The 15,441-nt window shown below is 43.3% G+C and overlaps 2 protein-coding genes across 17 annotated transcripts in view; both read right to left on the minus strand.

Annotated features, from left to right (window-relative positions):
* Positions 1-6,465, minus strand: part of clasp1a (cytoplasmic linker associated protein 1a) — a 99,105-nt gene extending 92,640 nt beyond the window's left edge. For 6 of the 16 annotated variants that reach the window (XM_069196592.1, XM_069196596.1, XM_015358477.2 and 3 more), the window contains exons 1-2: positions 6,282-6,463; positions 2,967-3,500 (exon numbers count right to left, since the gene is read on the minus strand). In XM_069196592.1, coding sequence (XP_069052693.1) covers positions 2,967-3,161 — 195 coding nt within the window. In that variant the 5' untranslated portion in view covers positions 3,162-3,500; positions 6,282-6,463. Of the gene's footprint in view, positions 1-2,966; positions 3,501-6,281 lie in introns of all 16 variants that reach the window. The other 10 variants (XM_015358466.2, XM_069196591.1, XM_015358465.2 and 7 more) reach the window with 5 other exon arrangements.
* Positions 6,466-10,632: 4,167 nt separating this feature from the next.
* nifk (nucleolar protein interacting with the FHA domain of MKI67) lies at positions 10,633-14,356 on the minus strand. Its single transcript, XM_069196601.1, has 6 exons — positions 14,125-14,356; positions 13,651-13,779; positions 12,411-12,519; positions 11,847-12,058; positions 11,355-11,420; positions 10,633-11,042 (listed from the first exon to the last, which is right to left on the minus strand). Exons 1-6 carry the CDS (start codon positions 14,239-14,241, stop codon positions 10,902-10,904), a joined length of 774 nt encoding a protein of 257 aa, XP_069052702.1. The 5' UTR covers positions 14,242-14,356; the 3' UTR covers positions 10,633-10,901.
* Between the last annotated feature and the right edge of the window lie 1,085 nt (positions 14,357-15,441).

Consider the following 15,441-nt stretch of genomic DNA (forward strand, 5'->3'; position numbering starts at 1 on the left):
GCTACATACTACTCAGATTCTGAGTCAGCAGAAGGTCTCCCATGTTGTTATATGTATTTTTTCACTGTATTGGGTTTCTTGCAAGTTTACGCCTATTTGAAAATATTTAAAAATGCTTCTGAATATTTTAATGAAAGCGCTGTGATCTTTTTAACGAAGACGTGTCTGGGAATGAACAATTAAACCACCTTTGAGGATATGAACATAAGAAACAAACACTAAAAACAAGAGGAGGCAGTTCAGCCCAAATAACCTGTTTGGCAGAGAGTAGCCAATACATCCGAGGAATTAATCCAGAAAGCATCTTGGAAGAAGCCAAGGTATTGGCTTTAACTACATGACTGGTAGTTTACTCCAGACTCCCCCAACCCTTTGAACCGTCGTAAAACCACTGTTTTCCATTTGAGATAAACAGGAATAACAATAACAAAGAAAAAATATCCGTGATCTAAGGCCTGCCTTTAGCACAGCATCCCACTGGACTTTAAAGATGCAGCCTTAGAATAAACAAACTCTTAAATCGCTCTTAAGAATGATAGCTCTCATTCTTAGAATAACTATCAAAACTCAATAAAAAAAACGTTTTTAAATCATCCTAGATCTATAGCTATCAACCAGAACATGCGCTCTTGTTTTGGAAAAGTGTGACACTATCAACACTGATTATTGTACATCACACTGTAATGGAAGATGTTTCCTGTAAGAACCGAGCAGCCAGAATGGCAAAATTGTTGACTCATTTGGCTACAAGGTGGAGATGCCAAACACCAATCAAAACCAGGCAGACACTGCAACACTTCAACTCAGCTTCCATGCAAATGTCCACATCTGAAGGGTTTAACTAGAACGGTAAATTCTTAGACTCATTATAAGATTACCTCCGATAAGTGCAAACAAAAGTCATTATGCCTGAAAACAGTTACAATGAAAGACTGTTTTTCCGGTCTAATTGCCTAACATAAGCTAGGAAAACCATGGGCATACTAATGGTTTAGATGCCAATGTCTTCACTAATGATGTAGTAGTTTTTTTTTTCCATATTAAACATGGAATTCTTTTTCCTGACATCCAGAAATGTGTTATGCCGACGGTAAAAGTTCTTTGACTAGATCCAAGTCGTGTATGGATCGCTGAATATAACAGGGAACAGTTCCTCTCTTCACAAACAGGAAAACAAGCAAAGGCAACTATTCTTAATTAGAGCATGTCTTTCTGCACGGCATCAGAACGGCTTCCTGTTCATCTTGCAGCAATAAGGGCAACATTGTTAATTACTTATCTTCTCCACCATGAGCTCTGTTCCAGCCAGATACCACACAACAACACTGCTCACTTTTGTGGCCTGTAATGAACTAGAACGCTTCATTGAGTGCAAATTCCAGCAGCAGCTTCAAGCTTATTTAAAAAAAAAAACCTGGCTATCTTTGACCATGCTGAAATGCTACGCAGACCCTACTGTATATTACTTTACAGAAAAGTTTGGGATGGATACTTACACAACCTCAATTACTCACTCTCAGATACTGTAAATAAAGCAGCAAGTAAATACATGTTTACATTTAAAAGCCAGTATGCCGTGCCAAGCATAAAGGTTGTGTTCAACAGACATAATATCATGGAATAATCCTGGTTATCTGCACTTCGAAGAACTAGGCTACAACCCAAGAAGCAATTCAAAACCACCTATCCTTTCCTCTCCTCCCAAGCAAAGATGTGTGAACCCGCTGTGTGAAGACAAAACTTCAAACGCTGTTTTTGAGATGATTAGAGGCTGTATGTTTGGTGGCAGTTTTTGAAGGAATACCAAGTGAAATGCCTTTTAGAGGTGATGTATCCAGAAGGAGCAGGCTCCATGGCTGAAACACGTCTTCTTTCTTCTCTTTCAGCAGGAATAAACCTATTACTTGTTCCTTTGCAGCCTACGCATGCTGACGCAGCTCCCCACCTGAACTGCTATCCACTAATTGAACCTTCTCATGAGGGGACAAAGGGTGAATTCCAGTTTCCACTAAGAAATTTATTGTAATGGATTAAATCACGTTGTAGCTACCCCACACACCACAGATCACTGACATTTATGAGTTTTTAAAAATCTGTTTCCCAAAAACTTTTGAAAAGTTATGACACAACTATGCGACTGTAACGGTTTACTTTTGAGTAGAACATTTTCAAAACTAAAATACACAACAGAGGCTTTTAACCACACTATACTGGTATTCGTAAGTAGGAAATGCAAAACTGTTTCTGCATCATTCACTACACAAGATGTACCTCATACATCTCTGCTTCTGTTCTGTCAAAAACTGTTTCTGGTTTTCACCACCAATTAACCTGTGTATTTAAAGCCTCATTTCTTAGATTAGCAAAGCCTGACAAGAAATCGTTACCTTACCCATTTTTGTACAGCCTAGCATGGCAGTAAATATTTATGGTTTTGATACAGGATGTGCATTCCAAGTCATAAAATAGAGTGCTTTACACTTTAAGCGAAATTCAACTTAAAGATTATTATACAAATTTCTCATATAAATGGAAGAAAGGAATTCTAAAACTGACCATGTTTCAGGAAACTCCACAGAACTTGCACAGTCAGGCTCAAATTTAATCAAATTTCTAGTTTAAGATGTTGGGATATGTCTAATGTCCCATTCTTCAGAAAATAAAAACAATTTGTCGTATTTTGCAACAGGTGTTTTTCTCGTTGTTTCACTGAGCTCACTCAGGTTCATATAAGGCCCGATTCATGAATTCAGGGTTTCGTGAAGTGGAAGTTCACGAAAGTCAACCTAACACTAACAGAACTGCCAACTTCAGCCCTTGATTTCTAACAGCTGTTGCTTTTTTTCCCCCCCGCTGCTCATATTAGGTGCGCAACCTAGCCATTAACAAGGAACGGACCACAAAAAACGGCACTCCCTGAACCCGCGGCCGAGTCAAAAGACGCTCTGCTCCCCGCAGGACCTCACCTTAAAATTGCTCGAGTTGACCCAAGAGGTAGCAATTCCATCCACCATTCTGTCCAGCATGGTCTGATCGTGCTCCAGGTCCGACGATTTCTGCCGGTCCGAGATGTAGTCTATGAGCTCCTGGCCGACCTGCAGCCTCCTTCCCACATCCTTCTGCATCACCTGGGCCATGCAATACTCCATGCTGGGCTCCATGTCTCTCCGCAGACCAGAGGATCACCCGAGGCGGCAACAGTAAAAAGACCCGAGGGTGGCCGCTTTGGAAAAGATACAGACGGACTTATTTTTATCCCGGAAGGTTGACCCTATATGTGCTGAAGGTTACTGAGGGGCTGCAGCACGGAGATGCAAGCTTGGGAATGAAAGCAATGCACCATGTGTGAGCAGGCAGCAGCTGGCCGGGTTTTTTTCTGAAGAGTCCAAACCAAGCGGCTAGTAGCAGCAATACTGGGAACAGCAGCAGCAGTGAGAGAAGAGGGAGAGGCTGGAACGACTGTGCTTCATAATTCACCACTCCGCAGCTCCTGGGCAGCCCTGTGAGGAGAACGAGGAGAGGGTATTAATAGCGACCTGGGTCAGCTTTTGACTTTCGCTAGGCTACACCTGCAGGCTAGCTAACCTCAGAGCTTTCCCCCTTGAATGTTAACACAAGCGAGGGATTCGAGAGGCGTAATTTAAAACGGAATGCTTAGGAACTAAACTGCCTGTATCAAATGACTTTGGGCACGAAACAAACCTACTCATGAATGATGAGCAAAAACATACTGCTTCAGTCGTCAAAATTGAAAAAACAAACGCACTGGTGTGAGACCAGAGGACCTTCCTACCCAATGATGGAAAAGCACTGAGTCAAAGGCCAATGATATCATTCACTGGAGAGATCTGAACATGTTCTAACCCCGTAGACCTCTCTCCTCTCAGCTCTGACACAAAGAGGTCCCTCTTTTTTCTGAAGGAGATGGCAAACTGAGGTGTCCAGGTCATCTGGAAACACACTGGCCATCTTCATCTCCAGCAATATTGTTGTTTCTGAAGTTCTAACTAGTACTGGCTTGGCTACTGTATACTATCCACCCTGGGACCCACCACTCTGCTTTCACGCATCTGACATGACCTTAAAGCCGCCAGTCTCTCCTCACTCAGCATCACGCAGGGAAGGTGTCACAGGATACAATGAAGCAAGACCTTCCATCACTCTTCTTTTATTCTGTTCTTAATCTTACAGTTCAATTCGTAACTCAATATTGGTCTGTAAAATAATAGTCTGATGCTGGAATTCTTACTGAAAATACAAATACTCCCCTATGCCCCCCATAGTGCAGACAAACTCAAATTCTAGAAATGAAATTAAAAGGGCTAAAACTACGCCATAGTTTCAAACAAGATGACTAAAATCCAAATACAGCCATGAATTTACATCTTTAGTTTTAGTATGCAGTATGTCATTATTATACATGTAATCATTCAGCCAGTTATTCATGAAACAGACCTGGTGTACTGTCTATTGCATATTTTATTAAACAGCACAGTATAAATGATACCTGTCTGTCATGTTAAATTTCGGATGAAGTCACAGTAGAGACTGAGTCAGCTATTGACCATGATCAACACTTTGACTCAAGACCTGTACATTCAAACAGTGGCCTACTTTATAGTGTATCCATGGTCTTCAAAAGGAAACAAGGGCTTTTAATCACTCTTTAAAACAGACACGCAAACACAAATTCAGATCGTTCTGATTTGTTTTAGCCTGAGCAGTAAGTATACTTAAGCATACACCAGTTGGGTTTTTTTTTTTACAGTTGATTACTCATTCACTTCACTAAAGGTCCCTATAAAACACACCTGAGCTTTATTAGAAGCATTGCAGTCATGAGGTTAATTAGATAATTAGACAATTAAGTGGTGGGGAGTGGGTGGAAAAACCCAACTGGGTCAGGGGGAAGTCCCATCTTAGCACTTTCATTCATCAGGACTGCAAGTCTCTGTTCCAGCCGCCCTTGAACATCAAAGGGGGGCTCCACACCTGGGTTCATCAGGGAGTAAAGGGCAAATTCGGTAATTGATTTATTGGAAAGTTCAAAGTTATATAATGGAAGGGACTAAAAGAGTTAAGGTTGGCCATTCCGGCACTGGGTCCTTAAGAGCTGAGCCCCTGATTAAAAAATAAAATAAATGCAGGGCTTTCTGTGGGGTTTCCAAGCGTCTTTATTTCGAAGGGAAAGCCCTCAGTACTGTATGTGCAGCAGAATCATCTGTGGACTTGGCATGGTACTAGACCGGCACCTGGTATTTAGGGGATTAAATGGCAGATTGACTTGCAGAAGGACCTCCGAGTTACACGAACGAGTTCTTAAACCCTAACAAAGGTAACGGATCATTATTTTATTCATGTCCTTAGGTGCTCTGCTGGCATGTTGAATACTTGCTCCCCATTGTCGAAACAAATCTGCATTTACGTAGCGATTTCATTAAAACGAATAATGCAGTGCTTTAAAAAAAAGACAAAATGTACGAATGCCGATAGATGGGAGTCTGAGGGGTGCAGAAAGGCAGCCCCACACGCATGCTATTTTATAGATGTTTCCATTCGACTGCCCTGTTAATTACTTTTGATCGCAGTTTTTTAACCGCTTGTTTCCCCTGAGCCGAAGACGAGGAGTTACAGGGTGACGGTGACTGTCAAGGCTGCAGGTGTCGTCGCGCACCCATGCGACCTGCTCCTGCGGGGCCCCGATATTTACAAATGAAGATTTCACCCCCCCACCCCACTACCTCGCTAGCTTCTGCTGAAGGGTAGCTCTGCAGGAACAGCCACCCTCCTCCTCCTCCTCCTCCCCCCTTCGCCCCACACCGTTCAGACCGACCGGTCGGTTTCTCACTGACGCCACTCGGGTCCCGCAGCGATTTCCCCGGCTTAGCGGGGCGCCGAGGTCGGGCGCTCGGCCCGGCCCGGCCCGGCTCGGCTCGGCTCGGCGCGGCTCAGCCCAGCCGGCTGCGATACCGACACGCCGAGCCGCCGGTCCGGGTGAGCCGAGCCTCGGCGGGGCCACCGCCGGGCAAAGGAGGCTGCCTCCTCGGAGGACGGCAACGGACTTGGGCGCCGCGCACCTCCCCGATCTCTCTCTTTTTTTTTTAATAAATGGCGATACATGACGGTGCGCGATCATCCAGTCCAGCCAAGCTACCGTGCTTCATTGATTAGCCAGCACTTCGCCAAACAATACCCCCCACAAAAAAAAAAACCCGATTCCCACGATCCTGCCCCGCACCCCCGGGCCCGAGAGCCGCGGGCTGTTTTTCAAACGCATTTACCGTGCTCATCTCCTTGCAGCTGATCGCAGACGGGCCGGTTAACACCCAGGTAATCTCGGCATTTGCCCCCAGCCGTGCTCGGCGGTTCAGGCTCCTCTCCACCCCAACTGCTGTTGCTGGACAAGAATGGAGTCGGCAGTGCGCCTGCGCGGCAGGCCTGGCCCCTGGAAATTGACGCACGCTTCCTGCCCGGCCGCGGAACAATTAAAGGAGTAGCGCATTGAAACGCTAATTGCCCACTCCGCAATCGTCTGACACCTTGTTTGTGCAAGTTGTACGTGGGGAGGTGTTTAATAATGAGTTGATATCTCTTTCTTTTAAGCGTAAACGTGAAGGGCCAGGTAACGGGAAGAGGCTCATTCGGCTAACTATTGGCGTGGAGCCTACGTTTTTTTTTCTTCCATAATGTAATGTTACAGACGGGCAAGTTGTTCTACTGTAAAGCCCCGGGGACTAAAGAGAACTGTTTTAATTAAATAAAGCACCAGATAACATCACTTCTTGCACCGGCATGCTTTTATAAGCTTGGGAGAGGACACGCAATGTTCCAAGTATTTAAATCTTGAGTGATACCAGCCAAAACGACCATGCGAAGCATCCTTGATAAGCATGCACGTTTAACTACCCGTGACAAGAGTCATTTAAAAGAGAACTTTTTTGTTTTGAAACAGTACTCTGTAATATATCTTTTCATCCCTTGTCCAGTCAGAGGGATCACAAACATTTGATGCTTTGAGACAGGCTGGCTGGTAACCAGTTCCTCTGGGTATATCACACTGAAGCACAAGTTAGATAAGTGGTACTGCATGAGGAAGATCATTGTTTTAGCTGAAACATTTGCAATGCGGAAATAACAGAGAAATCTTGTTAATATGTAGTGTCAATTTAGCTGCAGTCTCATTTCTTCTTAGGACATGAAACATTACCACTGTTGCTCGTGAGTGTGACTTTTCTGCAATGAATACCCGGCACATGTCCAGACCTACTGTATATAAACTCTTCTGAAACATCCTCCTCTGCTCTACAACCTATTGCTGATCTAATAAAATGCAACATGCAAAATTTGTCCAGACCTAGATGTGACTGTAACAGGGTCCTCTACAACCACTGGAGATTTCCAAACACAGACTGGAACTGAAGTTACCACCCACTCAATTGCACTAGGAAGAGAACTAATATTCATGTATTGGGTTTTGTTTCTTAACATCCATGGATGGATCAATATCCAAATTCAAGGGCGATGTTGGATTTGATCAATTTAGTATCTTAACTGGGTCGATTAAGTCAAGGATCACGGGCTGTTGGTATTTTCAATTTCATATCTCTAAACTACTTCATTGTACCTGTCACCTGCTCTGAAGCCGGATCATAAGAGAGACTGCAAATCAGGAAGTCTAGGAGGGCCTGAATGCTGTGAGTTTATTCATTTCATCCCGGCTTTCCTTGAAAGGAGCCAGTGTTCCAGCTTCAACAATGTGGCCGCGGAGCGTATTACACACTCCCACCACCCTTTGTGTAAAGGAGTTCCTTCTGTACCTCCTGTTACAGGCATGTCCATGTAGATGTGACCTGTGGCCCCTGGCCTGCGGGCCTCTGGTTCTGAGGACATGTGATGGGTTGAGTTATCAATGCTGTTGAGGGTTTCTGTCCAAGACTAAAAAGCTTTGGTAATTGGGTATTATTGTAGTCTGTCAGTGCAGGCTATTATTTTAAGCCCTGGCTGTTGTATTCGGGCCCTTTTTTTGTAACATCATTTTCCACAACATTCTAAATTAAGTCTTATTACTACATTGTACATTTTCTTTTATCATAATGCCAATTCCAACTTTTTTATATTGCTTCCCACATTGTCTCAAAGATGGAATGATATCAACAAATTATTTTTCATCCGCAAGAATCTTCAAGCACAGGTTTCATCCTTCACGTATATTGTTTGGTACTTTTGTGTAGTACTCATCTGCATGAAATGTCATCTGCCAGTTTGCCTGGTCTTGAGTTCTGTATCTTTTATTTCTAATTTAACTTCACTAGATTACTTACTATGGCAGATTCTAAGATCATTGATATTGGAAAGTGTAGATGGCCCATTACAAATTCTTGTGGTACTCTAGCTCATAAATTGCCCTGCCTGCATTTGGAAACCATCTTTGATGAAGACCTTAATCAAAAGCCTTCTTAAACTCTTAATAAACCATATCATACGTTCTGTGTGTCCGTTAAAGTTGTTGATTGTTCAAAGATGTCTAACACTATCAGTTAAAACGGAATTGGTTGCAGTTCTTAGAAATTAGTGAGTTTATAGAGAAGCTTAAAATGCAGGATCGTGGTTCTCCGGGACCAGGGCTGGTCATTTTCGTGCTAGAGCCCTATAAGAAATATTTTACATTGGGTTTCGTTTTTCTTTACATGCAAGACGATGTATTTTTAATAAATTCATAAAGGCAATCAAAACAGGATTCGGAGGTTGTGCATATTCATAAGACAAACGAGTTGATCTTTTATTCCCGCATGGACGGGAATCCAGCACTAATTATGACCGCACAGGATGTTTCCGAGTACTTTATTGACGTGTGTGAGGGAAGCTTGTCATTATTCGCACTCTGCCTTTCAGATATACCATAAACACCGGGGTTTACCCTTTGACAAGAAGACAAAAACACCTTTCAGCTGAACTAGAACCGGAAACCGTAGTACTTTCTCAATTTTATAATAACAAAACCTAGAAATCTGTTAAAGGGGGTTTTAAAAGATTAAATTGCTTATTATGCGCATTCCAACCTGGAAACACCTGCTGCATGAATGTAGTGTGCTTTTAGTAAAATGCGCCTATATGTTTTACCGCTGAACTGTAGGTTAATAAACGCAGCAGCGATCCGATCTCAAAGATGAACATTTAAACGCACCATCTCAATGGTGATTGATCTGACTGACCTGGCGACCGCAGACTGAAGCGGCCACACGGGGAGCCTGTACGTCACAATAACACGAGAGGCTACAGTAGGGTAGTGTTTCATAGGCTAACGGGGTGAAACTCGAGTGGGAAAGCGAGAGGTACAGTATGGTCCGATTGCCCCTTGAACCCGGCGCGGCTAGAGGGGTTACCTGCTAGCTTCACTCTCAGCACGTAAGCAAGGTGGCAAAAGAAGGGCAGTTCTATTGCACAAACAACAAAACCTTTCAGAGCACCTTCACCGATTTGTCATTTGAATTGTAAATGAAAGGGGTGAAAGTTTTACATTTGAACGTGATGAAGTACGTTTTCCTCGGGTCATATGAAAGCTGATCCTCTTAGGATTTCATTTTTTATTTAATCGGTTTTCAAAGGAGCCGCAACCTAAATTGCAAGTCGCATCCTCTCAACGGGCGAGCAAACGACATTTAAATTTCTTGCGCTGTTGCTCGTCGTTGCTACCGTCTCGTTTCCTAACGTATGAATGGATCGCCCTCTTGTGGACTTAGCAAACATAACACAGTTTTTCTACCACTTAAATACAGGTCTCAACATTTGCAGGAAACGCAACGTATTTGAACGTGCTGGTTCTGTGCACAGATTCTGAAAGTCTACTTACCACATACTCGACAACATTAAATACATTAAATCCCCACAAAGTGAGATACCACAGCCGGCTTGCAGTGTACCAACTTCACATCGCAGGTGAAAACGCGTGTCTGCGTGCCCAGTGGTGCGAAGAGCGCAGATATTGGATGACTGGATATTGGAAAGTAAAAAAAAATGTGATTTGGTCAGATGAAACATCCTTCACCGTATTCCTGACAGACAAGTGCACGTGTGGTGTCAACCTATAGGACCGCAAAGGATCCTGGTGGGTCTGTTTTTCCTAGCATAACTCCTAGGTACACTCATTCCCTTAGAAGGCAAGGTCGATGCTAGTTTCTACTCAATGGTACCGGGTGAGCTTCATCCCATCTTGCCTGCTGGAAGGGGCGTCGGAGCATGTGTTGTCTCCCAGTGGACAGGAGATCAAGATAATCCGGAAGTCATGGAATTCGCATTTACCAGATCTGGACCTCCTCAAGCATTAGATATTCTTAAACAACACCCGACACAGTGGCTTCCTCCTCCATCAAGCAGGTATGAGCTGAAGGACTTTCTTGTGGCAGAATGGTGCAGAACTCAAGGTGCTGGAAGACTCTAATGCCACAACCCAGACAGGTTGTACTGGCCTCATGTGGTGACCAAACACCCTGTCAACTTACTCCATATTTGTGTTTCCATTTTTTAACCATTTCCTGTAGTTACTTCCACTATGCTGGAATGCTAGAAGCTCAAACCATCATTTAAATTATTCTTAAAGAGGAAAGGATAAGAAAAAGGGTAACTGGTACACTCCTGATTACAACTCATATATTTATAATACAACTGCTAGCATTCACAAGAATACAAATTGTACAATATGAAGGCAAAGTGATTTGTACTGTTCTACTATAATACAGTACGAGAAGTAAATGAATTCTAAAGGTTTCTTCCTTTCCTGTTTGCGGAATATCAGTCACTCCTGCAGGAACAATTTAAAAAACAGAGTTTAAGGGAAGATCTTTTACTTCCACAGCAGGTTAAAGATTGAATATTGCCCAAATTAGTCCATTTTTAGTTCCTCATTACCGCGTCTTCTTTTTGCCTTTTGACTTCTTTGGTGCAGGTGTGGCCTTGATTATAATTTCATCATCACCATCGCTGTCCTCCACTTTCATTGACTTTCTTTTCTCCAACACAGTTGGTGTGCAGACTGGCGTGACATCCTACAGACACAAAGAAAAAGACACACGCTGAGTACAAAGCTTCCTAACAGGATGCCCTTTGAACATTAATAATTTGTTGCAGGGAAAAGTCACAGAGAACACACCAAAATTGATAACAGGTTAGATCTTATAATCTTCCCTGTCACTATGCGGGGAGAAGAAACCTTTTGCAATCTTAAGGGCTCATATTATGGTGCCTTGAGTTGGTTGACTGAATCATACATGCAAGTCTCAGAGTTAAATTGTACAGCTTTGCATGTTTCCTACTCGTTTTACAATACGTGTTTTAAAAGACACATTAATACAACATACTAGACTGTCAGTCATGGAGGCCGAATTCTCTGCAGAGGTCTTCTTCTTTTTGGATACTTGGGCAGACTAAAAAAAGAAAAAAAAAACATACATTATGAAGCCATTTACAAAATACCATTCAGAAATATTAAGAGCACAGTACAGTTATTTCAACTTCTGAGAACCCTTTCATGATGAAGCAGAGTTAAGCGATAGCCACACACCCCTGCATTAGCTCAGTGACAAAGGCCCTGTTTAGTTAAAAACAACTAGAAAAGCAGCAATTAAATATCACTTTTTAACAGACGAGTTATGCTAAAGGGCCCCAAAAAGTTGCACGAGTAGTGTAGATAATTATATTCAGAGATGACGTTTTTATTCTACAGACAGACAGCAAGAAAAAAGGAAAATAATCTGTTGAGAAGACTTTGCAAGGAACGTTTTTAGGACTATACCACCGCACAGGCAGTACCCTTATTATAGAGCTATTCAGGCAGTTTTAAGCGGACTTACAAATCCCGGGAAATCATAATCTATTCCTTTCTCTGCCAGCCTTTTTCTTAAACCTGCTTCCTTTTGTAAAAGTCTGCTGGTCATCTGCGCCTTCTGCCGAGGTGTGCGCTTCCTGTTGTAGCGGCCGACCGCCGGGCGCGAGGGCTTCTTAAACGGAGTCTGACTTCCTTTGAAAAGCTCCGGCTTCACCTTTTCGGGTGGGATAACGTGACCTGCGGAGCAAGGCACAGAGAAGTTCACCCCGACTCCGTGCGTGGAACGGTCCTGAGTGATTTCTATGTGGATAAAAAACAAACAAACCATCTCTTTGTGCTCCCCCCTCAAACTCAACCAGAGCTCCCACAATAACCAGTCACACTGGTGAGACCGAACTGATGTAAGAAAAATGGAACTGGCACCAAAAGGACACCGCCGCCTTTCTATAATCTAGCACTTCCCAGGCTAAAAGGACAGAAGTCAAGACTTTTCAGAAAATTCTGTTCTTAAAAGAGAGATTTTCGGACATACACATTACACAATCACCGCAAGTGTTCCAGAAACACACTTCATCCCTCCCTTACTTACATTTTATGAGCCTTTCACGCAGGAGATAATTGTTCATCGTATCTGCCACTATCTTAGCCACTTCGTCGCACTCAAATTCCACAAACGCATAGCCCTTGCTGCCACCTGTCTGAAAACCAAGAACAAGGTGAATGAATAAAGCAAGCAGATGCAAGGATTTTAAAATTGCATTTAAAATCCTTTTGTCCATGTGCTTTGCAGAAATGTATTCTGATCGAGGGACAGACATGAAGTCAGAAAGCACACATTTGTTTTCCCACATCAGAACCCCCGTTGCGCTCTTTGGCCCAATTAATGGATATCTTTCGATCACACACGCCTTAATCAGTATATTGAAGAAGAATGATTTTTCTTGTTCCCTTATTAAGAACACTGAGAAGAGTAATAGGTTAAATAGCTTCACATGCTTTAAGGACGAAGAGTTGATTGAAACATTCATTTCACAATGGCAGTTTGAAAAATACACTCTCTGCTCCTTATAATCTAAGAGTGCTCCTTTTCGAAGGAATAGTTGTTATGCATAAAAGCTATTGCATTTGCTAAAGGACTAAAATGTTCTGTTAAATGACCAATAGTGACACTAAAGGTAGGTAGGTTAGGTCCCCTTTTCAGGCCATCCAGGCCCATGGGGAATGTGGGGGCAAGGGCCACCATTGTTCTCAATCATCCCACACTGGAGGTGGAGGCGATGTGGTCAGCACCACGCTCCGGCGGGTCTATTACCCCCAGAAGGATTAACCCCCAGTCTGGTACTCATGTGGAAAGCAGGCTGAGTGGACCTGGGAGCCGTCTGGAAGGAATCAGAGCTCCATCGCTTGCCCCTCCCTGGGATCGAACCCGGGACCTTCCGGTCAGGAGCTACCACGGCTCCAACGACACTAAACATTTACAGAAATTTAATTTTGTTCATTACCAAATTGCAAAAGTAAATGCGTAGATATTCTCAAGCAAGACCACAAACATACAGGGACATTAACTGATGCAGTAACTGCATAAAACAAAAGAAAACCTTAACAACTAATATATTAGAGATTACAGATGACAATTCATTATGGAACTATGAAACGGTTTTACTTTGCAACAGTATCTGATTTTTCCGTATTTACTTTACGTATTAGCGTATATTTTGTAAGTTCTCCTGTATAAGGGCATCTGTTAAGCTTAATAACAGCACTGCAATGCAAGAACTCTGGAAATGCCTATATAACGGAACCCACATCTGTAATCTAAAACGTCCCACCTTTTTACTCCTGGACAGTCGTAACCTTTGAACTTTGCCAAACTGGGAGAAGTACTGTCGGATCTGAGGCTCGAAGAACCCATTGGGGATGTGGCCGAGGTAAATCACACCTGGGGTCAGCCTCTCATGCTGCCGAAATGAATCAGGAAGAAAGTGAAGGAAACAACAAACACAACTCTTAACAAAAAAAGCCCACATTAGAGGCGGATAACTTCACATTTTAAAGGGAATGCTCTCGCTTCAGTAACATGACGCCACACGTAGGCTGCTACTGTGTTCCTCCTCGCCTTCATGTCACACATGCCCCGAACAGCACCCGCACAATTTTATTTCGAAATATTAAAGCGCATTTCGACCTCGATGACTTCCTTGGCTACACCGTAAAGTTTAAAACGCTCGATTACATACAGATTGATCTGATCTCGACCTTTTAATTTACACGCTCTGTTTCTTTGATGGTTGGAGTTCGCTTACTTTCTTAGATCGCTTTTTCACTTCTCGCACTTTGTTCTTAAATTCAGCCTCTTCGCTCGGGTTCAGAGCGAGCAGGTTCCGGGCGGCTGGAGCAGGGGCCGAGCTGCCTTCTGTCATCGTCGACGAAAATGATCAACCTTTTCTTTAAAGCGGACTATTTTCCTCCTATTCCTCCACTCAATGCAGCACCACAACCACGTTGTTTCTTTGCACTTCGTACCAGAGAAAGCAAGAACTGAATAGAGCAACTTGGGGGGAAACGACACTTTCTTCTTCTTTAGCGCCCCCTGTCTACAGGGAGGATTAAGGTCTTCAGCGGCAAGCTGTGAAAGGCACTGTAAATGCATGAGACTCGTCTACGGCGAAATGAACTGTTCCCACACAACATTTTAAACCCGATTTTTTTAAATAAAGATTTTATTTACTTGACAAACCAGCGGGTACAGCAACTGAAAAATGTGTTGCATAGTTTTTTTGCTCGTTTATTTGAACAAATGTTTTCCTGCACTCGCCTTAGTTTCCGATTACTGTGCTGGAGTGACCTATTCTTCTCCCCCTCGGTGGTTTCTCTGACACTTAGTCTAGAATATTGGTTGACTGGTGTTGAGCCACACCATGCCCTTCCTGTTTCACCCCAGTGTAGCTGGATTAAAGTTTGTGTGCCACCTGCGTTTAGGTCAGATTCAGATTTAATGCTGGGTTGTGGGTAGAGTTCATGCCCTCCTCCGTTTGAGAAGGATTGGGGTTAGGAATACCTGGGCTATGAGGGAGTCAATTTCTGTGGAAATGAGTGGCGACTGGTCGAGGTGCCCCTATTGCTTTGGCACCAGTTCTGTTCGGGCCCCTGCTACTGATGAAGCAATGTCTCGAGTTCGTCTGGCAGTGACCAGGCGCCGGCTACAGGTTGCCTCAGTAGTTATGGTTTATGGTTGATACTGCTTCTGTAGCTCTGAGTCCCCTGCCCTCTCATTCCAGTATCCGCTGACCTGGGAAAAGGGATGAGGTTTGGAGGGGATGTTAAGGTTACTTTTGGAGGGTTGGTGTTAAGTTTAATTGCTTTTACTTGTGATTTTGAGTTCCAGTGCTGAACTCTTTTATCGCTAAGAATGTAGAATTTAATTTTCTCTGGTTTAGGGTTAGGGGTTAGTAGTTACGTGTTAGGGATTAGGGGTTATGGGGTATCACCTAACTTCGTCACCTGCATTGCAGCAGCTGTGCATGGCACTGTGCTTGCTCACTGTGTTGTGTTTAAGGAATACTATAATAATACGTTTGCAGAAGCTGCCCAGATCCAGCAGCAGCTTCTGGTGGGAGGGG

The sequence above is a fragment of the Lepisosteus oculatus genome, chromosome 12 (genome assembly GCF_040954835.1).
Source record: "Lepisosteus oculatus isolate fLepOcu1 chromosome 12, fLepOcu1.hap2, whole genome shotgun sequence".
Taxonomy (NCBI): domain Eukaryota; kingdom Metazoa; phylum Chordata; class Actinopteri; order Semionotiformes; family Lepisosteidae; genus Lepisosteus; species Lepisosteus oculatus.